The 24,880-nt window shown below is 38.3% G+C and overlaps 1 protein-coding gene across 2 annotated transcripts; it reads right to left on the bottom strand.

The window, feature by feature from the left end:
* LOC122650159 (protein HESO1-like) lies at nucleotides 1-23,915 on the bottom strand. 2 transcript variants are annotated; one of them, XM_043843480.1, is made up of 9 exons: nucleotides 23,798-23,915; nucleotides 20,920-21,108; nucleotides 15,776-15,952; nucleotides 13,613-13,797; nucleotides 13,278-13,373; nucleotides 7,145-7,190; nucleotides 1,381-1,487; nucleotides 1,079-1,180; nucleotides 1-982 (listed from the first exon to the last, which is right to left on the bottom strand). In XM_043843480.1, the coding sequence occupies exons 2-9, from the start codon at nucleotides 21,038-21,040 to the stop codon at nucleotides 389-391; spliced, it is 1,428 nt and encodes a 475-aa protein (XP_043699415.1). In that variant the 5' UTR covers nucleotides 21,041-21,108; nucleotides 23,798-23,915; the 3' UTR covers nucleotides 1-388. The 2 variants fall into 2 exon arrangements, with proteins under 2 accessions (XP_043699415.1, XP_043699416.1); XM_043843481.1 differs by lacking the exon at nucleotides 23,798-23,915 and having other exon boundaries at nucleotides 843-982; nucleotides 1,138-1,180.
* Between the last annotated feature and the right edge of the window lie 965 nt (nucleotides 23,916-24,880).

Genomic DNA, 24,880 nt, shown 5'->3' on the forward strand with positions numbered 1-24,880 from the left:
TGATGCTTACTAACCATCTTGTTTCATGATCACCTATGATGACAAAAAAATCTACCAATCCATAGCTTGCTAAGTACAAGGAAAATTTTTGCACAGCTGAAAGCAGTTTGACAGCATTATGTCCAGTCAGAGTCATTTTCAAAGATCACCTTATCTTTGTAGAGGTTAGCCCTAGAAGTTTCCACCATTGATTGACATCTCTCCCTAGATGATGTGTTTATGTTTTTCTAAGTAAACAAACGTGCATTTCTGTCAGTCTAGGTGATCTTTGTGGAGATGATGTCTATGAGAAAAATTTACACCTACTGACAGGGAAGAAATCAACGACCATTTGGCATCAGAATTGGATCTCAAGGAAGCTAACCATGTACATACAGAAAATGGCCCCTTATCCTGGGTTGTGGTAGCACCAGGGTTGGAAATGTGTTGCATGCGCTAGTTCACGATTAAGCATGTGATTCATATTTTGCGATCCCACAAACCAGGGGCTTTGCTGCAATCCTCGCCCATATGGCGGCGGAACAGAAGAGATGTGCGAAGGACCACCTGACCATACAGAACCAGAAGGCACTTGCTCTGATCTGTAACAATATTCTTGAGCTACAACTGGAGGATGTTGATTAGGAATAGGTTGAATCTGAGAAGCATGATCCCATGGAATCCAACCATGTGGTTTGAATTCTCCTACTGGAACTCCTTCAAACCGCATCCTCTTTGTTGGGATGGGGTTGGAGGGGGGTGGCAGCATTACAGGATCGGAGAAGGGAAAGCTTCTCTTAAGATTCACAGCAGCATCATTTTTTAGATTAGAATGAGGTTCAGGCCCGAAAAAAAGTCCTTCCAACTTGGGTGCTTGAATTCTATCATCCATGAAGGCTGACAGGTAATGAAGAGATGTGTGGACGCACTTGTAGATTTTCTGGAACCCTTCCTCTCCAACTGACCTTGCAACATTCTGAGACCTATCAGTGAAATCCTCAATCTGGGAGAAATAAAAAACAAACAGAATAAATTGTCAGGTATTCTCCTAGTGACTTGCGTTTGTAGGATAAATTGTCCAGTAGTCCAGTAAAGTTACATTTATATAGCCAACTTTAGAATCCCATGTTTTAGATATCCAACATCCTTCATATGTACTTGCACAAAGACCTTCAGGCCATAGCGTCTCAACCGATACCAGCTGCAGTCGCAAAAGCCGCCATGAGAAAGTTTAGAAGTGTTTCACTTTAATATATTCTCACACCTCCCAATGGAAGGAAAACTAAAGTATGTAACATCTGATAATGGTTTTCATTTTTGAGAAAATGTCAATTGTTGCATTATCATTTCTGTTTTTGTTTTCTGTTCCGGTATCATCTGATGAGAAGATAAAAACATTACCTTAGTCAACAGAGTCAGAAAGAGTTCAGCTAAAGATTCTTTATTTCTTTTACCATATTGCAGAAAACCATGGACCAATTTCATCGCACATGCAGGATCAGTGCCATCTGGAAATGCCAATGCCAACTAGGTCTTAAGATCATATAATCAACATATTTATTCATTCCCAACATCAAAGCCAAAAAAGCAGGAAGCAGAAAAATTACAGTTTAGATGCCACTTTGTTAGCATTGATAATAATTTCTTCCTTAAAAATGATTGATCCTATAAACTTCTATGCAACATTTTATGGACATGGTTTACCTAGACGGACGCCAATGAAAGAATCTCCTTGACGGACACCTAGATCAGGTCAGATGGGGCTGAAATTTTGTGGACAGGTAGACCCCAAGGTACCCTGGGCACATGTCAAGTTTCAGGCCAAACAGAGTCTGCCAAGTGAAAAATCAAACCATTGAAAAATCAGGAGACATCCAGTACTTTTCAGAGTACCAGTGGGCATGCATGGACATACAGGGATGCATGTCAATACATAGGGGTATTTGATTGAATTTTGGGCTGAAATTTTACATGTCCCAATCCAGACTTCCTTACATATCCAACAGTTGGATTTGCCACATCACTCTTCCATGTGACAAACTAAGAATGCCCGTCAATGAGATTCATTCCCAGATGGCCATAACAATAAAGTAAATCAACCATTCCAAAAAAACAAATCTTTGAGACCCAAATTAAGAGAAAAATTAAATATAATTCTATGATGCTAGGGACAAAAGAAATGTATAATTCTATAAATATGGTTAGTTTTGCTATACAGAAATGCCAACACTTTTAGGGAGTTAATGACCCCTATGCATGGGGCTTCAAAAGGTAGAGGCTATATGGAGTTATAAAAGCCTGTGAATGGGGATTCAAAAGGTGGGCTAATAAAAGAATTCAAAGCCATAAAAATGTCTGCCACCTTCGAACCAACAGTTTGGGCTTTGACTCGTAAACTTGTGAATTCTTTCCATTTGTATACATACTAGCGAGTGTATAGCATAGTAAAAGCCAATAGTTTTGACAAGTAAATGCCAAGGTTATTGTTTCATTTTTTGAGGGTCCTCTTTCCCCATTTCTTGAAAAATCATTTTGTGCTCCATAGATAAAGAAAAAAAAATGGTAATAACACAAGTAGATCAAAGAAAACCTTAAAGCAGAGGCAAACAAATGTTGAAGAGGGGGGGGGGGGGGGTCATCATTCTGATACAGTTAGTGCCGGCAAATCGAACAAGTGGTACCTTGTGGCCCAAAAATGACAGTCAACACCCCCCCCCCAAAAAAAAAAACGAGGATTGGATCATAATTGCATTACTTTCTTTACAAATGACTCCAAAGGAGGAATAAAAGGGTATCTATGAAAACAACTTTGACGCAAAAGGTTTGAAGAGCCACTATTTATTAAGTTTGGGACAGAAATTGGGTTAGTTAATTTTGGCCCAATTACAAAGGGTTATGGTGTAAAAAAGGCAAAAAGTTGATGGTACTCATCTTGAATGATGACGATGAAACTCATTTTCTACCTTCTAGAATTGGGAATTCCTTTATTCTTTGGTGTCTTTCGACTTAATTTTTACATAATATCCAAAGTAAACTTCAATTCAAAATTTGATTGAGTAGATCCCAACTGCAGCTCAGTATAAGATTTCCATGTTCAAAATATTGGTTTCAGCTATTTCTCTCAAGCACCAGGTAATGTAGTCCTAGATAGGTAGGAGACCTACTAGGAGCCAGTTCAACCAGGATCTAATCTGAACAGGTCATCCGAATGGGTGAAACTTGAGTTTAGGTCAAAATTAGGGTTAAAGTTAGGTTTAGGTTAGGGTTCTCTTTTATAGTAATGATGGGCAGGTGTAGGGAAGTCTAATGGTATAGGTTTTATGATGTTTGAGTGAATGGAAGTAGGTTAGGTGAGTTGGGCAGCAAGATAAGGTTATTTGAGACAATTCCTAATGGAGGTAGAAGGGGATTCTAGGGCTTAGAGATGATTTGGTTACTAATTTCAGATTCATCATGTCATGAAATCAACTACTTATTCTGAGCATGAAATCAGAATCGAGCATGTTTGAAGGTCTGAAACTGTGCTTCAATGGAGGTAGGGGCAGAATGGGAAATATGAGAATATATTCAAATCAGGCCACAGGAATTAGGTCAAATTTGAATCACTTCCCAAATTAGGGTTAATAGAGGTATGGTGAAAATCTGAGTTCAATCGGATGGCTGGTTTGGTAGATCTCAAAAATCACCTTGTATGTGACCTTTTAGAAGGAAGAAGAATAGTTGCAGAATTTCTTACTTGTTGCAGGTCTTCAATGGCAGCAGCTTTGAAGATGAACAATAGGGTTTCCCGATCTTCACGATGCAAGGAGATAAGTAGCAGCCCTCCCGATCTTCACAATGCAAGGAGTCGATTGGAGATCCACTAATCCCTTCAACCTTGATATTACCCACAAGACACACTCACGATGGAGCAAAGGCAGCAAGCATAAAGCTAATTTTTATTAATCAAATTCGTATTCAATGCTGGCCTCCCTTACAAACTTATATAGAAGGCTCAAAAATAGACTTAGACACTAAAAAAGAATGGCCTAACCCAATCCTTAACCTATTAGCTAACTTAAACTGACTAGGAAACTGAAATAGACTCAAAATAGAGTCCTAATCCAGCCCAACTAAATAAGTAAAAGAAAAACTAATAAAATCACTTAAATTAAACCATTATTTGAACTGGTTCAATTTAAAACACCAAATAAAAAGCTAAGAATGGAAATAAAACTAAGTATGAGAGCTAATCCTATATGCAACCTATTTACCCATATTTTAGGCCCATAAAAGTGGCCTATTACATTAGAAACCCATGGGATCAAAGGCCCAATATGTATATAACCCAACCCTAAACTTATTCCTAATAAAAGAAGCCCAGTTTGGTGATAAATCTGCATCAACTCTCCCCAACTTGAAAAAATTCGTCCTCGAATTTTGTAGTGATGAGGGGGAATCAATATGTGATCAGCAACTTTCACCATCCCCAAACAGAATTCCGATGAAGCAGGAACATTAGGAATATAGTCTTCAAGGTGTGGAGCTTTCTCTTCGAAGAACCATGGTGGCATAACAAAATCTATGTGCTCTACCTCTAAATCAGCACCAACTGTGAATGCCCTATCCATAGAGTCTTCAGTGTTAGCAACCTTCTCATCTAATACTTGAGATACAAGCTCCACCTCTTCAAGAACAGCATCTTGAATATCATTGATCTCCTGTGGAATATGCTCAACCACCTCTTCATCTTCTGCTGTTTCAGCTTTGTCTACTTTGACTTCTTCAACGTAGACCTCTTCAGTAGAATCTTCCATATATAACAGGTTCTCTACCACGATAGTCAGGATAATCCATCTGGATTCTCCACCAATTATGTGCTGGTCCCACTAGCTTGGTATGTGCTAGTCTCATTTTCCTATGCTCAGGCAAATTATACCAATTAAAATAATCATCTAAAGCAGCTAACCAATCACAAAATACCTGTGGATTTGGTCTGCCATCATAGTCTCTCAACTCATACGCCTATGGAGGTCTACGGCGTCTCCTATAGTCTCTGTATCCTCTGTTCCTATCTTCATTATGATCTCTGTACCTTTCTCTGTCTTCTCTGTATTGATCTCTCCTTGGGGCTCTTTGTACTACCGAATTGACTTGATATCTATCCTTTTCTAGGAGAATGTTGCTGTCCCTATGAGGGGTAGTCTCTTCTCTTCCAATCGTGTCACCTTTTCATTCAACTTCTGTAGCATCTCCATTATAGCAGCCATAGGATTAGGTGGAGGGGGCAGAACTGGATTGCGATGTACATCCATGGCTCTGATACCACTTAATGTAGTCCTAGATAGGTAGGAGACCTACTAGGAGCCAGTTCGACCAGGATCTAATCTGAACAGGTCATCCGAATGGGTGAAACTTGAGTTTTAGGTCAAAATTAGGGTTAAAGTTAGGTTTAGGTTAGGGTTGTCTTATATAGTAATGATGGGCAGGTGTAGGGAAGTCTAATGGTATAAGTTTTATGATGTTTGAGTGAATGGAAGTAGTATAGGTGAGTTGGGCAGCAAGATAAGGTTATTTGAGACAATCCCTAATGGAGGTAGGAGAAGGGGATTCTAGGGTTTAGAGATATGATTTCGTTACTAATTTCAGAATTATCATGTCATGAAATCAACTACTTATTCTGAGCATGAAATCAGAATCGAGTATGGTTGAAGGTCTGAAACTGTGTTTTAATGGAGGTAGGGGCAGAATGGGAAATATGAGAATATATTCAAATCAGGCCACAGGAATTAGGTCAAATTTGAATCACTTCCCAAATCAAGGTTAATAGAGGTATGGTGAAAATCTGAGTTCAATCAGATGGCTGGTTTGGTAGATCTCAAAAATCACCTTGTATGTGACCTTCTAGAAGGAAGAAGAATAGTTGCAGAATTTCTTACTTGTTGCAGGTCTTCAATGGCAGCAGCTTTGAAGATGAACAATGGGGTCTCCCGATCTTCACGATGCAAGGAGATAAGTAGCAGCCGTCCCGATCTTCACGATGCAAGGAGTCGATTGGAGATCCACCAATCCCTTCGACCTTAATATTACTCACAAGGCACACTCACGATGGAGCAAAGGCAACAAGCATAAAGCTAATTTTTATTAATCAAATTCGTATTCAATGCTGGCCTCCCTAACAAACTTATATAGAAGGCTCAAAAATAGACTTAGACACTAAAAAGGAATGGCCTAACCCAATCCTTAACCTATTAGCTAACTTAAACTGACTAGAAAACTGAAATAGACTCAAAATTGAGTCCTAATCCAGCCCAACTAAATAAGTAAAAGAAAAACTAATAAAATCACTTAAATTGAACCATTGGTTGAACCGGTTCAATTTAAAACACCAAATAAAAAGCTAAGTATGAAAATAAAACTAAGTATGAGAGCTAATCCCTTATGCAACCTATTTACCCATATTTTAGGCCCATAAAAGTGGCATATTACATTAGAAACCCATGGGATCAAAGGCCCAACATGTATGTAACCCAACCCTAAACTTATTCCTAATAAAAGAAGCCCAGTTTGGTGATAAATCTGCATCACCAGGACTTCAAATTCTAATCAAGTAATCAGTCAGAACCCATTACAAGTCCCTTTAGGTCAATCAGCATGTCACTGGTAAAGGTGATATCAATAACTGCAAATGTGCATTACGAACAAAGATAAAGTTCCATACTAAGTTATGAAATGATATTTCCACAGTGTCATGGCACTACGGCAAGCCACCTTGGCTGCTTCACACCTCGGTGATGCCTTGCTGAGGCTCAGGAGCCCAAGGAAAGGGCCATATCTTACATGCTAGACCATATTTCTCAGGAATATGTGATCTTATAAGCATAATTTACGTATAATGAAGGGTTATAAAGGCTAAAATACAGAAGATAAGAAGGTTAAAGTTGTGGTTATGGTCTTATGGAAGCATAGACTAGAAATTAGAAATGATTATGATTCATAACATGTGGAGAGTAAGATCATCAGGTTTCGGTCTAGGGCATGTTGGCACATAAGGCGACTGGTCACCTTGGTTGGCAATGCATAGATATTTCAATCTAGAATTGTTAGAGAAGTTACTTGCATTCATATAGATAAATATGAAAAACAATTTCTCAGTTTCTTGTATACATTTTCGAAGGTTACTTACCTTTAAATAGGTCACGAAATGCTGGTAAAATAGGAGGGCTGCGAGTCTGCATGAACGAAAAAAGAATATTAGGAGGGAGAGGAGTTTATCTCCTACTATAAAATTATAATTCTGAAATGACAGCTAAAGGTAACCCACAAATAAAAGTTTGTTAAATCAATTCGCATTCACAATCATAGACGTTCAAGACCTGGTCAATCAAACACACTGACTACATCATGATTACTAATATTCTATGGACAAATTGCCACGTTCGTGGATGTTGAGACACCTAGACTTTCCAAGGCAAAGTATCTTTATGCTAGTATGCGAATGGGGCGCCTAGACTACTACTACCACTACTGTTAGCCGGGCAAGGCGGGCTTTAATTTTAGGGATATTAGTGGGAAGCAGTTTGAGGAATGTGGACATTTATATATTTTAATGAAGAAAGGGACTTTGCATACGAATGTAAGGTCCAAAACTTTCATCTTCGAGATTTGGGAGTTGGGATGAGACACTCCGGCATCAACTTGCAGCATTGAGGCTCCAGCATCGACTTGCAGGTAGCTCTACCTCCTCCTCCTTATTATTCTTCTCCCTGCTTCTTCTTCCTCCACCTCCTCTTCCTTATTCTCTGACTCTTCCCTGCTTTTTCTTCTTCTCCACCTCATCTGCCTCCTCTTCCATCTTCTTCTTCTTCCTTCCCCTGCTCCAGCTCCAGCTCCACCCCCTCTTCCCTCTTCTCCTTCATTATTCTCTCTTCCTCTTCCTCTGCTACTGCTGCTGTGGCGGTGGTGGTGGCACTTCTTCTGCTTCCTCCTCCTTCCCTATTTTTCACTTTCTCCCTAGTAATCCCCTTTTCCTCCCCCTCCCCCCCTCCTCCTCATTTCCACATCGCTTGCCTCCTTTTTCCCTGTTTCCTTCAATCTGGATGCCTTGACCACTGACCAGCTTGGTAATGAGTGCCTAGGGACTTGAAAAATGCCTTGCCGCCAAGGCACCACTTAGCTGATGCTTTAACAACAATGATGATAGCCACCAAAAGACAGATACCATTTCTAGCCCAAGAACCACCTTTACATCTGTTGTAATGTAATCGGTACAAGGGTAATTTTGTCTATAAGGGTATTATGGTCATTGTATCCATTTTGGAATGTTCTTCCTCCTATTATAAATAAAGAGGCTGTGGGCACATTGTTCACAAGCCAGTATTCATGAAATTCCACATGGTATCAGAGCGGGAATCCTGGAGGTAATTTTTTTTTTTCGGTTCTCTCCTCCCCTCTCTCTCGCGATTGCGACCTAGCCCCACCAACCTCCATTGACAGGAAAACTCTTCCGATGCACTTCCCAGGAGTCGAACACTCGACCTCCCTGCTTTGATACCGTTTCACCTAAAAGCTCGAACTGTTAGGGAAGGGCAGCGTCAGTGTATACATCAACGGATTGTATCAATGAAAAGTTAAGGAACCTGCTAAATTGGATTCATCATATGAAAGTAGTGAATCCACGAATATGACTTACCCTTGCCATTTTCACATAATGCAGCCGCAAATTTATAGAGGGCCCCATGAGCTTAGCAGGATTATGCTTCCTTGAAAAGCAAGTTGGCAATTGATCCTCTCTCAGACTTCAAACCAAGTGTCCAACCAATCCAGCAGGACTCTAGAAATAGATTGTAATTATGTGCACTAACCATTCTGAGGTTAGCATTCCATCTTCATATGTATTTCCAAAACACTTCAACAAAAAGAGGTCAATGATTTGATTGATTGGTTGTCTGATGTGTTCATTCCTTCTACTAAGTTAAATTAATATATTTGGATTCTTTCTCTGATGGTAGCTTCTCATAAAAAATCTGCATCATAACTCTTTTCCCACCTCCCGAACTACATGGTGTATCCCTTTAAATTTATCTGGAAAATATGGACACAACTTAAGTAAAAGTCATTGGCTGGGGGGTTAGTCATGAAAAGATGACACATGCAAAGGCTGGAAAAAAGAGTGAGAGGAAGATTTATTTTCCAGCAAGTTTGCCTCCTCTGTGTGAGGACTGGACAATCTGTTGGTCACCTCTTTATATATTGTAATTTCTTGCAGGTTGTTTGCGTCCATTTCATGTCATTATGTGTCTGAACTGGAATCCTCCCCAATGTATCCAAGACCTCATGGCTTTACACGAGTAGAATTCTCTTAGTAATAGGGGAAAACTTATGTGCCAATTTGTCTTCTTGGTGACTATATGGAGGATCTAGGAAAGGAATAAATGGATGCTTAGGGGTTGAGAGAGGTCCACACAGGAGGTTATTTAGATCATCATGTTGAGGCGATGAGATGGTCCATGACAATTGAGGCATTCTGTGGGATTCCAGATGACTATTTTATGAGCATAAGATCTCATTGTTCCTTTTCAAGAGTGCATGATCGTGTTCAGAATTACTGGATAACTCCAACCCATCTTCAAGCTAAACATGGATGGAAGCTCTATTGGTAACCCAGGCCTGGTTGGTATTGGAGGTGTCTTTAAAAAATACAAGGATATGGTGATGTTGACGTTCTAAGGCCCTATTGGCATAGCTGACTATATCATGGAGGAGTTTAAGCCAGCTATTCAGTGTATGGAGTTAGCTTTTGCTCATGGTTGAGGACATGGTAGTGGTCGGTTGGTTTTTAATATATATATATATATATATATATAGAGAGAGAGAGAGAGAGAGAGAGAGAGAGAGAGAGAGAGACCCAACTTTATTGCAAAAAGGGGGAAAATAATATATACAAACACAGCAAGGCAGCCCTACATGACTCTCAAGGACAGACCACATGAGAGCAAAGAGGACCCTTAATACCCAACAAAAAAAGGCTCAGAAGACTACCCAGCCCCACCCTTGGAACATGCCCCAAGAAGGAGACCTACACCAATAGACTCAAAATAGCAAAGGAGGAACCAAACGATCACCAAATAAAGCCTAAGGCCTTGGGGCCCATATGGGATGTGATGCAGTTAGACATTGGGTTAATTAGGGATATATGTCAATTTGTTAATTTTATTTGTCTTAATCTTTTTTGGAGTCCATAATGTAGGAGTCTGAAATTAATTCAAAGTCTATTTGGGTTCAAGTATGATTTTGGGGTTACTTTGAACTCTATCTTCGGTTTAGTTTCAGGATATGAATTGGATTGCTCTAGTCTTTAAATACTCTTGTAACCATTGTATTTTCAGATTTGGAATGAGAATTTAGTCTGGGTTGAAACCAATGGCTGCTTTGAGCCGTGCTTACCCCTTTATCCTCCTCTGATTCTCTCTTCTCTCCTCCTCTGAACGTCTCCCTTGTTTCAGATTTCTGGTACAGCCATCCATACCGAACTGTTAAGGGCTTGATCGAACTCTCTTATGAGCAACCTATTGGGCCTGAGATTTTGGACGAAGGCAGTCCTCTCATAGGCGACCATAACCCAAGGCTTTGTCTCCCAACATCATCTATTGTGACGATCAAATCAAAGCAAGGGTTTGTTTCTCTATTATTTCCCAACGATCTACTTCTCCAACTGAATTTATTGATTGGAGCTTGAGTGGGTTTGTTAATGGCCTGGCGTTCAGGGAATCTTGTTGCGATTCAGAACCTACTTCATTGGGTTGATTGGCTTTCATGTTGAAGCTTTCCACTGCTGGTTCGAGAGCGAAAGGTTGAAGACAACCTCAAAATTCAGATCATGGGTTTTGTTTACAGACTCTTATTTCTGTTTTCCAAAGGTACCCTGCTCTTCTTCTTTTATTCCCCTATGTCCATACTCCATACTTTACACATCCTTCCAAGTTTACCCCTAGTCAATAAATCAAAACCCTTTCTGTTAGAGACTTAGAGTTATGTATTAAGGGTATTTTAGGAACTAGTTTATTTACTTATTGTCTTACATTGTATTTGTCATGATTTTACTTTTTACCTACCTAGGGAGTTGTATGTAATTCCATATATTATGTTAGTGAAGTAATATAAGTGTGATGGAGATCATTTTCTCTAACACACACCATTCTACCATCATCTCTTCTTCTTCTCCTTCAACCTTATACTCTCATCTCTCTTCTTGTTCTCTTACAATCTTTAACTTCCAACTTGGTATCAGAGCTTACTTTATTGGGAAGGGACTATTATGTAAAATGTTTGAAGAAATTTTGCAAGGAGCATGAATGAAGACCATGGAGACACCAAGAAAAGACCCCATTTGAAGGAATAGGCACTTGGAGCTCAAATCAAGCAAAACTAGTCAAGCCCTAGGTTACTGCCAGCTTTTTGCTCTCTCTCTCTCTCTCTCTAACAAAGTTTGTGCTTGACCTATTGAAAGAAACAGGGGTGTTGGGTTGCAAACCTACAAATTCTTCTATTAAGAAGAATCACAAGCTAGGAGAAGACTGTGGTCCTCCCCTTGTTGATGCAGGAAAATACCAAAGACTAGTGGGGAAGCTTATCTACCTGTCTTTGACTCGCTCGGACATTACTTATGCAGTGGGAGTGGTAAGCCAATTTATGCATGCCCCCAAGAGTGGACACTTGGATGTTATATACCGCATTCTCAAATACTTGAAGTCCACCCCAGGGACAAGACTATTGTATGCCAAGCATAACCATTTAAGGATAGAAGGCTACACTGATGCTGATTGGGACCGTTCAGTTTCTAACAGACGCTCTACATCTGGATACCGTACATTTGTAGGTGGCAACCTGGTTACATGGAGGAGTAAAAAACAGTCGGTTGTAGCTTGATCAAGTGCAGATACAGAATTTAGAGTTATGGCTCATGGAGTATGTGAACTTCTACGGTTGAGAAGGCTAGTCGAAGAGTTGGGGTTTGATACTGAGGCACCTATGCGTCTCTATTGTGATAACAAGGCTGCTATTGCTATTAGCATAGTTCACAATCCTGTGCAACGAAGCACATAGAGGTGGATAGACACTTCATCAAGGAGAAGATTGATTATGGCTACAAATGCACCCCTTTTGTAAGGACTGGTGATCAGTTGGCAGTTATCTCCACAAAGGGGCTCATTCATCATCAGTTTAGTACTATGTTGTGCAAGCTGGGAATGTATGACATTTATTCTCCAGCTTGAAGGGGAGTGTTAGAGTTATGTATTAAGGGTATTGTCTTACATTGTATTATGTTAGTGAAGTAATATAGGTGTGGTGGAGATCATTTCTCTAACACACAACATTCTACCATCATCTTCTCTTCTTCTTCTCCTTCTTCAACCTTCTACTCTCATCTCTCTTGTTCTCTTACAATCTTTAACTTCCAACTCTATCATGTCCTTTGTTCTTTCATTCCTTATTTACCCTTTTAGATTCTGCTTTATTCCAAAATTGCCATCCTTCTTTGGAAACTTGATATTATTTACAGAATTGCTACAACACCCCTATATTTGAGTTTTAATTGTTTAAGTAGGTCCACTAGCGATCCAAAATGGGTTTTCAGGACCCTGGATCAACATCAGGATAAATCCCCCATCTATCAGCAAGATACAAGTTCTTTGGGGTCTTGGCTTTAATTGTATCTTATTAAGAGGGCTAGAACTCTTGCAGAGCGAGGAATTTTTCACATAAACACAATGGTGTTGGTGTGATGTAAAACACATAACATTAGCAAGGGATTTGGAATGATGTGGGACTTCACTAACAGTGGTGAATGTATTTTGACCACCTTTGATAACAATAACTATTATTCCAGATGCGGCTCAGAGAAGAGGATCATGAAATATGACGCATAGCATCAGCTGTAGCATGGGGAACTCAAAAGAGGCAATTCCTCTCTCTGGGTATAACTCATTTTAATAAGCAGGAAGAGGTTGCCCTAAAGAGGGTAACAAGGATGAGGTTTGCAAAGTCAATTGCATATAGTTGGCTAGGGAAGGAGTGGGTAGAAAGTCTTTGTATATGGGTTCGTATCCTTTGATGTAGTTTCCTTCTGGTTTGGTGGACTTACGCCCCTGTTATTGTTGCTGTTGTTGTACTCTACATTGTTCCCTATATTGTGTTATCACCTTGCAGTTTAGCTTTTCCTTCTAATAAAACTCTTGGTCATCTACAAAGCAAAAGTAAATAAAGAAAAAAAAATGCATATTTATCATGAAGGAAACTGTTATAACATAAATACAAACCTGTAAATGAAACGCGACTAATGATATTATGGATAAGGAGTTCATAGTGTGATCTTTTGAGCTGTTAATGTCATGTGCCTTTGCCCATGTTTTCATCTGCTCAGGATAAAAAAGAGGACAAAGGCATTAAGTCATGTCCATGAATGCACAGAAACAGACATAATTACGAACAAGTTTAAAAGAAGAAACATTTAATGATTACTCATGTGTCTCCCAATACATTCTGAGAAGAATTTCAACCGCTACTGAAGCGAGGAAAGCTTTAGAAAGGTCAAGCTATTGTTATGAACAAAGAAACCAGATAATCTACAAGTTCGATCAAAGAAAACAATTACCAGACAACTTAGTTTCTGAAATCTTTCATCTATTGCAGCAATAATGTGAATAATCTGGGACTTGACAATGCCATCCTTGTTTTCAACTGAAATATCACACTCAATTCCAGTTCCACGATCCACAAATTTCAGAATAGGCACCCTAGCTCTCAAGATGGGTTGGACAGAAGAAACATGCCCTTTTCCTGCAACATAGGAACAACGATATGATGATCTCAAAGGCTATACTGCCACAAGAAATGCACTTTATTGGACTAAGGTCCATCAAGAATAAATCCCTTGTGACCTGCACAGTTCATAGCTTTAGGCTTGAGACTCTAAAATCTCAAACAAGTCAAACTTGCCCACATCATTAAAGAAACCCGCATCAGCACTATCCTTGAAGAACTTGTTTAGGTATGCGATAGTGAAGGAGACAATTTGGAAGATGTCCAGATAAAGTTGGGCAAGGAACAATGATATGATGATCTCAAAGGCTATACTGCCACAAGAAATGCACTTTATTGGACTAAGGTCCATCAAGAATAAATCCCTTGAGACCTGCACAGTTCATAGCTTTAGGCTTGAGACTCTAAAATCTCAAACAAGTCAAACTTGCCCACATCATTAAAGAAACCCGCATCAGCACTATCCTTGAAGAACTTGTTTAGGTATGCGATAGTGAAGGAGACAATTTGGAAGATGTCCAGATAAAGTTGGGCAAGGGAGAACATATTAAATCATTAGTGGTACATCTATCCTAGAATGGTAGTACATTGGGTGGGCTTCTGGCTTTTGTTTCTGATTCTACATAATTCAACATAAGTTGGGTTGGCTATGGGTTCTTTATGAACCCCTTCATAACAATGACGTAGAGACATTTTTGGAAAAATTAATTCAAAATTATTAAATCTCCCTGAAGCAAACAATAATGGAAGATGGTTTTGTGTGGTAATACATTTGTTTATCATTCTAATGACCTGGATTTCGCATGTTACATATATTTTAATTATCATCCTAATAAAGTAATAATGCTCCAGTTTTCATGTTCCATGGAATCTACCTTGGTTTTTTAGGCAGACTTAACATGATTGGATTCTCCTACAAAGAGGGGTAGAAAAAATAAGTGGAATCCAGATCAATAAAGCATGAAAAGTTATGATTTCGTCTCACATTGTTGCATGAAAACTTGTGAATAGAGAAGGGGTTGTTCGATCAATATGTTTTGAAGACAATGTTCCTTAATGATTTTGTTACTTCTTTCTAGATGTAGGGTGGATGTATGCATTTTCGGATCAGTAATAGACTAATAGCTTGTGCGGTTAGAAATGCTGGATCTCCAGCTTTGTTGTTTTTGTAACATTTCCTTATACCTTTACATTTATATATTCAGTAAATAGTTACTTCCCAAAGAAAAGGGAGAAAATGAATAAACTTGAGGAAACATAGGAGTTCCAAAAATAGGTGACTGCATGAGGGAAGGTAAATTGAGATGGCTTCAACATGTATAACTACGAACAGAAGGTGTACTGGTAGAAAAGAGTGACATAAGACAAATTGGAGGAGGTAAAAGGTGGAAGATGACCAGGGTTGACGGGGTGAGGCTGAGTGTTTATGACTCAACTGTTGAAATGCCATTAAATAGAGTTGCATGCCCAAACAGGATTTGTGTGGCCAAACCCATATGCTTGGGATAAGCTTATCTTGAGTTGATTCTAAACACAGTTTGAAAACTCGCCGAAATTTCACTAATTTCGACATGCAGAGAAGAAACAGGAGGCGAAACTCAGAATCGACATTGTTTAGGTAAAAAATTCAGTCATTTCGGGTATGTCTACATTGTAGAAAAAAAATGCATTGTTTCAGCAAAATTCTGTTCATTTCGGGTGAACGTTTCAGTTATTTCAGCTGTTCCCCCCCCCCCCCCGGCGAATGGCCAACTGAAACTCAAGGCAAAAAATGCACTGTTTCAGTGAAATTTTGGTCAATACGGGCTGGCCAAAACAAGACCGAAACCCGAGTTTTCGAACGATGATTGTAAAAATCTTAACCCAAATACTTTAAATTTAAGAGGACAACCACTATTAGTTTCATTTCGGTAACAAGATGACAGTCAATACCAATATAAAGATTATGCAATATTTACAATGAGAATCAGTGACAGGCCCAACGTTAGGAAATTACTTTGAAGAGGATACAAGAGTTTGGCAAACTTTCTGAGTGCTTGAATCTTCTTCTCTCGGGGAAATTCAACCCTATCGTCACTGAAATTAATAGATAAATCCAGATCACTTTCGGCACTGAACATATCCATTAAGAAAGACCCAAAAGGTTCCACAACAGGGAATTCACTGTGATTACCTGAAAGAAGACATGAATGCAATCACAATAAGAAATCTACACACAGCAGACAGAAATACCCAAGAGAACAGGAACAGACATTGAAAGAAGTCCACAAATTCAGATTCAGACTCAGATATGAAATAGCCAATCTTGTCTTTAAGTTCTTTTCTAAAAGTCGGACCACCGAAAAACTCCCTAGTCCACTTCTTTCTTGAAGTCAGATCACTAGAGCCAGTTTAATTGCAACAAGTCTTTGCTTGAGCACCGCCGAAACTCTTTTAGATTAACTGCACTCCAAATAGTTGTTACCTAGTTGTTCCATAATAAACACTTCATTATATCCATACCCTGGAATTTTTCTAAATTTATTGAAGAGAACAAAAGGAAAACATTGAAACCAGCACAAATGATGAAGAATAAATCACTAGACTTCCAAAAACAGAAAACTATGGCATGCTAACAAGGTCTTCTTTTTCCCCTGTAACTTCATTAGGTTTTGGTATGAAGTCGATCATCCAATGAATTCCAATTTTTCCAACATGGAAGAAGGGGGAGGGGACCTGAATGGGGCCTACAAAATGATTAGACCCCATTCTGTAATGACTGATTATTAAAAATTTTCAAAATTGCATTAGTTTCTTGGCGACCAAAGAGTCAGTTTATGGTGCGTTTGGTTGCGTAAATCAACAGAATAGTGTTCTGTCGGACCATAATTCTAAATTAATAAAACCGTTTGGTTGCCTAATTCCAATGGATTACAAGAATTGCATGATTCTGATTTTTGCACTAAACATGATCCATATCTGAGTTTACCTTTTTAGGTGAACTCAGATATGAATTACAAATTCTAGTGTTAGTATAAATAGCATCATCCAACATTGAATGATAGCTTCTTGCCCTAAATCAAAAAACAATTCATGAATCGCGACCTCTCTCTCGACTCTCTCACGACCTAGGGAAACAACGATTGTTCATCCATGGCTTGAACCTGCGTTCTCTCTCTCTCGGACTCTCTCGCTTCCTCTCTACTCTCTTTCACAAACTCAAAACCTATCTTCCTCCAACCTCCATCGCCTCACGAACAAAGCTCCAACGAACTCGAACCTTGTGTCTGCAAGTCCCAAGCTCACACTCTCCTTCGTGATACTCGTCCAAGGAAAAGCTCCTCCATTGCTGTAGACGGTCCAACCTGCTTCTCCGAACGAAGCTCCTCCATCGCTTCTCCAAGGAACACATTCATCCTAGGTATGCTATATCGCCCTCTTTGCCTCCCTCATTCTTTCTATGACTGATACATCCATCTCTTCCATCTCTGTTTCGAACCCCAAACCCTCAAATCCCTAGTTTTTGTGAAGTTTGTTATTTGATTTATGTTGAACCCTAAATTGAGGATTTTTTATATGCCCAAACCCTGAAATCCTCAATTTTTTTTATGTTGAACCCCCAAACACAGTCAAATTTATATACGCTCAAACACCAAGGAATCTATAATAGGGAATGAACTAAACACTTTCTATTCTGGTTGCTTGCTATGAACCTTTCTGTTTTATATGTTGATTTTACTCTTGTCCTACGCTTGACTTTGTTTCTCAATAGGGTCTCTTTGATGGGTTTTATTTCTAAACTGAAATTTGCAGCTTTAAGATATGAAATTATATTTGATGCAGTAGTTTCTTTTTTGTTATCTTGTTTGAGTGAATTTTATCAAATACAGAGACCGATGGATAGGTTTTAGGTCTATTGTGTGATTGCTGCTTGTGTATTTTAATTCAAAAACACATGGGCAGCAGCTTATGCTTGTATGTAATTTTTATTTTGTGATTGATGTGTTAAACTCTCATTGTTTCGTCAGCAGCTCCTACTACCCCCAAATACCTTTCTTGTTAGGACGTACCCTGCATTAAGAGCTTGTTCCTGTTCATGCTAGTATTGTTTTCTTTTTAGGAATTTACGTACATTGTCCTCTTTGGGCTTGATGGAAGAAATGCTTCATGCATGTTGTAGTAATTATGGCATTAGAGCCTTGTGATACGGTGATGAAACCTATTTTAGCTATGCCAACAGAGCAGAGCAGTTTGGTCCTCATACTCTGTGATATCTATTTTCTGTTGTTCATCCTGTGCTTCTCTCTCTCTCTCTCTCTCTCTCTCTCTCTCTCTCTTTCTTCTTGCTTGCTGTCCTTTAATTCTAGTTTGTGTACTACTTCCTACTGGCTGGCTGATGTTGGGAGTTGTTCCTGACTGGAAAGCTGGTGAATGGCCTTTATGTATAGATCATGAAAATGATGGAAAAGAACCCTTTGGTAGTTGAAAATTAGCATTTAACAGAATTCAGTATGTTGAAGCAAATCAGATCTGATGAACAACTGCAGAACTGAAAAGATCTTTCCAGTCCATACCAGGTGAAAGATGGCTCCAGTTTAGTCCTCTTCACTTGATCAAATCCAATCAGTGGCTGCAGTAGGAGGAGAGAGACACGCCAGTATAGTACCAATGATTGAGTAATTGTAAGCTTATTAGGGGCTGATTGGTCCCTTCTTTTGGCTTTATGGTGGGTTTATTTGCAATTGTTTATTTTTATCTGTTATGTCTAATATGTCCGTCCACATAATATGTCGTCCCGTTTATTTGGTTGGCAGCATCAATCCTTTGGTTCAACAAATTCTTAGGCATCCAATCAATTATCAGGAAAATAAGTTTGGATCCCTTGTGTCTCTATTTTATGGGGTTTGCAATGCCAAGGGATCTAATATGATGTATTGGTTTTGATATCTGTACTGTTCTATTTTTATTGATCTGCCTCTCAACTATCAACTTTCAGTGGTTCCTGATTCATAAGATGTGTATATTGATGTTCTTGGATCTCCTAAGGTGCTTTTGATTCTATTTGCTCACTTTTGGGTTGCAAAGTAATATGTTCTTTGGATTTCTACATACTCCAGCAAGCTCTATCTGATAGCAAGTCAAATTGCTCACAAATCATTTCACACTGTTCGTTATCCATTGCTGATTGTTATGTTGTAGTAGATGAACTTGCACTGGTATGATTGTAGCATGGTTATGTAGGACCCTGTGGATATTTTGCTGCTGTTCTTATTTATATTTGTTTATAAACTTGATGGATTTGAGGCATATTATGATTTTCTTTTAAGGTAAAAGCCTAATTCATTAAGGACAAAGAGCAGGCCCAGGCCAAGGCCAATTACATCATCTCTCACAAGGAAGATGAGAATGTGGGGGAGAAGGTGCCTCTTAGTGCAGAACCAAACAGAAAATTAAATTAAATAAAAAGAATGATCAGGAGAAGGTGATGGTATTGAGTATGGTTGGGCAATTAGATAATAAGGAAGAACAGCAGAAAATAAATGATGTTGGATCTGTGGGTTGGCTTCAAATGTTTTTTTTCGCTTTTGTTCAATTGCTATATGTTTTTGTGACATGGTTTATGTAGGTAGGTGAGTCTTTAGCTCAAAAGGAAGAGCACCTGGGTTTGTTCCCAGGAGATGATGGTTCGACTCCATCATGACTCTCATGTAGCAATAGCTTCTTATTTAATTTCTTATCTTGAAGTGAACTGATTACCCATCAAAAAAGGGTGAGGCTTGGGGGAATCTGAACTTTTGTTTTACTTAAATGAAAGCTATTAAGTCATACTGAGTCATACCCTCTATGTTGTCATACCTAAGCACACCCTCACCCCCACCCCTTGCTACCCCTACACCTGAACACAACACTGACACAGTCACTCTCACCCCTTGCTACCCCTACACCTGAGCACACACTCACCCCCACCCCTTGCTGCCCCTACACCTAAGCTCACACTCACACATAGCAATGGCATATTAATAATTTTAGGTTATATAAGGTTGGTTGGTAATTGGATTTAATTAATTATTTGAGAACATTAATATGGTAATCGTATTTTTTTTTTGTTAATGTGTCTTATACTTTTAAATGTAAGGTTTAGTATTTAGGTAGATTCAGGGTAAATCCAGCTGACAGACTCAGGGTAACCAAACAGTTTTTCAGATAGATTCAGAGTGAATCCAACTGACAGACTCAGGGTAACCAAACAGTTTTTCAGGAAGAATCACATCGCAGAATCATGATAACCAAACAGTTTATTTTCTAGAATTACGATTCAACAGACAGTAACTCAAGTGGATGACCATCCACAATCAGACCACATCCAAAAGATTTATGCAACCAAACGCACCCTTAGGTATTTAAGAAGAGCTGCACAACTTACACGAAAATTTTCAAAACTGTTTAGCTATTTAAGAATCTCCTTGACTGGCTTATATGAATCATTTTGATTCAAATTATTTTAAGATTTAACAAATCCATGATTTAAATATGGGTTTATCCATGTAACAATGAAATGCGACGTTTTCAGAAATCACAAGACAAATCATATTCATCCATTTTTACGATTTTTTTAATCGAAACCATCTATTTTCACTCAGAGTTGGGAGAGTGCATAGTATTATCTAGAGTACTGGTATACATGCAGGGACGCATACCAACACAAGGTGGATATTTGATTGAATTGAATTAGACTCTGAAATTTGACACGTGAGTAATCTAGATCATGTCCTCTCCACTCTCTATCCAACAGTCGGAATGGACACATAATCTTTCCACGCGGCAGGATACATGTCTTGAGATGTTTGGGAAAATAACAGACCCTTGTGACAATAATAATTCTCCTTTAAATATTCATTGTAAATTAAAATCTAAGACAAATCCAGCAGGATTAAATCCTTTCATCTATGATTACATTATAATCATAAGATTCAAATTCTAAATAGTGTGATTCCCATACCAAACTTTGACAGTTTGACCTAGTATTTAATTGACAAATAAAGCTCCAGCTACTACACAAGAGCATAATACTTCACTCAAAACTAGCTAATGCAGGTCCAAAAATTGGGTGCCAGAAAAAAGTAAGTGTACTACATAAGAAGTCAAGCATTAAAACTTTACCGAATGTTTCCCTTGCCATCAGATTAAAAATACGAACCAAATCTCTCCTTTGATCATAATCGCTTGGTCTGGGAGATTGAACAAAATAAACATGATAAAGAAGATCCTCAAGTGCAGACATACATGCCGGAGTAAATTTGATACTTTTTGATCCCTGTAGCTCAAGTTTTTTTGTTTTCTTGAGCAGACCTAGAAGAAACATTGAAACTTGGGGGGGTCAAATTGGCAGTTAAGGTAAAGAGTACCTTTTATCATTTAGTAGGACAACTAAGTGGTCAAAGAAATCTATAAATAGAAAGCAAAACTTAATAAACAGCCTCGCACCTTAGTACCATATTAAAAAAAAGGGGGGGGGGGAATCTTCAACAAAGTTCTCCACTTTTTTTTAAACTAAAGCTGAATACCATAAATGGGAAAATATCAGCTGCTTGAGACTCCAGACAATTCCATCCAAACAAAATGCTTTTGAGGTTAAAAATTTCTTCAACTACCAAACTTGAAAATAGAAGCTCGTGATTTATCTCATACTTTCTTTTTTTTGGTAAAGATTTGTCTCAAACTATGAGTGGCAAGACTACAAAAGCCACAACCACAAATTAATGGAACGATGGAAGTAGTAGCACCAATCTGTAGCAACATGAGAGAGACACATTGAAGATGTACCTATCTTGTCTAATGCCATTGCGTAGAACCTACAAATTCAACAAAATTAAGGTGAGTGATTCTACATTAATATGTATAATGATGTTAATATATCAGAACATGTTGATGTCTGTACCTATATATTGCATTCACAGGTCAATCCTGCAACCACCAGACCGAAGCATAGTTTAGACTAGCTAGACAAAATGTCTTCCACGAATTCTTTTTTTTTTTCCTTTTTTGTTGTGGGGGAGTGTGAAGAGGGGAAGTGGGAGAAGCAACCCTACCAGTTATAAGGTCAAACAGTTTTGACAAGCCCACATAGCAGATATCTCTCCAAGACAAGCAGCCTAGTCTATAGGCCAGGTACATGCAATCGAAAAATCCATCAATGCAATTTCCAACTATATATTATATTAAAGCAGAAGTAGACAACACAGGAGCAAAATTTGGCACCGCCTCATGGTGACACATGTCATGATACTTGTTATTAAATAGTAAAAATGCACACAACTTCATTTATGAGAAAGAGTAAATAGCATAAATTTGCATTCATGGTTTCCTAAATTGTATGGATACATATTATTCCACTTATGAATTACAGTAAAAATACAAAATAAGATGCAAACAGTACTCATTAATTCTCATTTTTTGTGGATTTACTATTTGCATTTTCATTTACAAAATCCTTTTTTTCTCTAACCATTGATTTACGATTAGAACTCTCCTATAGGGCTAGGCCGCTAGGGTGGGGAAGCGGGTTATGTGAGGTGAGTCGGCCTAGGTTTTCAAGAAAGGTAGCTGCACTTCACTCCTTTTCAGGAAGATGCATTTATACGTTTAAATAGTACGTAAACCCCCGGCCCAGATGAGTTTGGCATAGCTCATACATGTTGCAACCTTCGTCTATCGCATCTGAATAAACTATTTCTACTGCATTTGAGGAAGCTAGAAATATCCATATAAGTCGTCGATCATTTTTTCTTCTGCATTCTCAATGGTGAACAAAACTGCCCTTCCGTGTCTTTCTCACCTGATTCCTTGATCTTGGATGTCTAGCCGACGAAGGATCAGAAAAGTAGGGATTCCTGGGAAATTCGAATATTCCTTTGACAAGGGGGCCGAATGCCCAGGATGTTGAACTCATGGAACTGGTTCAACATAAATTGGTGAGATGTAGCATATTTTATTTTTTTTTCAATTGTCTTTTATTTTATGAAGGTGTTTCACTTATCAATTTTACCTCTATTACTAAATTCAATGACCATATTTCATTTTAGGTAAATGAATGTAGGGAAAATTTTCTCAAACGATCACAAGTAGAGAGGAATCTCTACATGGACACCTGCACATATCTAAAAAAGGTTGACCATGTGGGAGAGATGGCAGTTTAGAAATTCCTCTCTAAGTGTGCCCATTTAGGAAAACTTGTAACAAAAACATAAACCTTAATTTTAAAAAATGATTAATAAGTTCATTGCTTTTAGTACTAGGGTGACAACTTCCCTTTTCCTTCTACATTTTCAAAGCAATATTTGGGTTCCTCTAATAGAAAAGTGGAGATGTCTTCATTACACTAATTAACTGACTAAAAGGGCATATCCAATGCATGAAGCTCCCACCACTGCGTGGTCTGGAGAGGGTCATGATGTACACAGCCTTACTCTCTGCTTTGCGGAGAGGCTGTTCCCCGACAACCTTAGCGTTGCATTGAGGCCTGCCCTTTACACCAATTAACAGACTAATTAATTAAAAATTTAAACAAACTATATATCATAGGCATCTTGTAATAAAGATTCAAGCAGGTCAAAACTTGGCCTGAACTCAGAACTATTTGAAGCTGGTCCATAATGAATTATTGACCCTTAATTGATTTAGTATAGTCACTAATACCCATTAGAAACCACAATAGACCCACATATCCAAATTCAGTAACAGAACAAGCAGTAAGCGTATCTCTTATATCTCTCTAGCCCTTACAGCTACACATATACATAAGGAACAAACAATCCAATCCTTAACGGTATAAATGAATCCAGTATAATAGGAAACAGAAAAAGTCGTCAGATTACAAAACAGGGGATTAAAAAAATTCTAGCTATTCGATTCGTGTAAACTCGATCATGCAACTAAAAATTATTCACACAATTAACTGAAAACCGGAAAATTGACCAATAACCGGAACAATTCCAAACGGAAACAAATTAAATTATGAAGAAGGAATCAAGTGTTCTACCTTCCGAAAAAGAAGAATTTGTTTCGTCTCTTCTGCAGCTGAGGAGTGGATTAGCAGCCAAAACCAATTGACGTTTCAAGAGAGAAGGAAGATAGACGGAACGAACTCAGTCCACTACTTCTCTAGAGACGGAACGAAGGATGACGTCCGGGTTCTCTGCGTCGATAAATCTAACGATTGCCCTCCAACTCCAATAGGTCAAATCGTTTTGATTGATTTTTACCCAAAAAAAAAAAAAAAAAAAACGTTTTGAATTGATTTTTCCCTCTGGAGATTCAATGAGATGAAGCCAGAAGGCATGAAGCTGAGCAACCGTTAGTAAGATCCAGAACCGGTTATTCGGTTCGGTTCCAGGGGGTTTAGAGAGATTCAGACCCGGACCAAGTCCTGTCTCAGTTCTGAAATTCAGTACTCGTACCGAACATGTATGGTTCCAGTTCGGTTCCGCTTCCTATTTGGTTCTGAAAAATCGGTTCCTACACGGTTCCGTTCTTGTTCCTATACTTAATTTATATATATATATATATATATATATATATATATATATATATATATATATATATAGTATACTATATATACTATAATATATTATACTACGATATAGTAGTATTATAAAACCTAATACTAATATTAGTAATATTAAATTATAGTGTATTAATTTTATAATATATTAATATTTTGATATTAATATATTGTAATATATTTATTGGTACCCAAATTCTGTTCAGTTTCGAATCTAACCGTCGGTTCCTATGTTAGATCCAGAACGTAATCAAGTCCAGCCTCGGTTTTGTTCCTTAGTTTCAGATTATTTCAAATTCTATTTGGTTTGGTTCGATTTAGGTTATTTGGTCCGGATTAGTTTTGGTTCCAATTTGACACCCTTATCTTTGTCCCCACGTAGTAATCGTCAGATTGGAGCCATCTACCTGAATGTAAACAATTAAAAGATTCCAATTTGATGGTCAAGAAACATTTGACCATAAAACTAGACTCTGGAGCCTATTATGTGAATGGGAAAATTTTCATTTGGAAGAAAGTTTCATTGTGGGGAATGTATCACGTACTCACGTTAGACACAAA

This window comes from Telopea speciosissima, chromosome 2, assembly GCF_018873765.1.
Source record: "Telopea speciosissima isolate NSW1024214 ecotype Mountain lineage chromosome 2, Tspe_v1, whole genome shotgun sequence".
NCBI classification, from domain to species: Eukaryota; Viridiplantae; Streptophyta; class Magnoliopsida; order Proteales; family Proteaceae; genus Telopea; species Telopea speciosissima.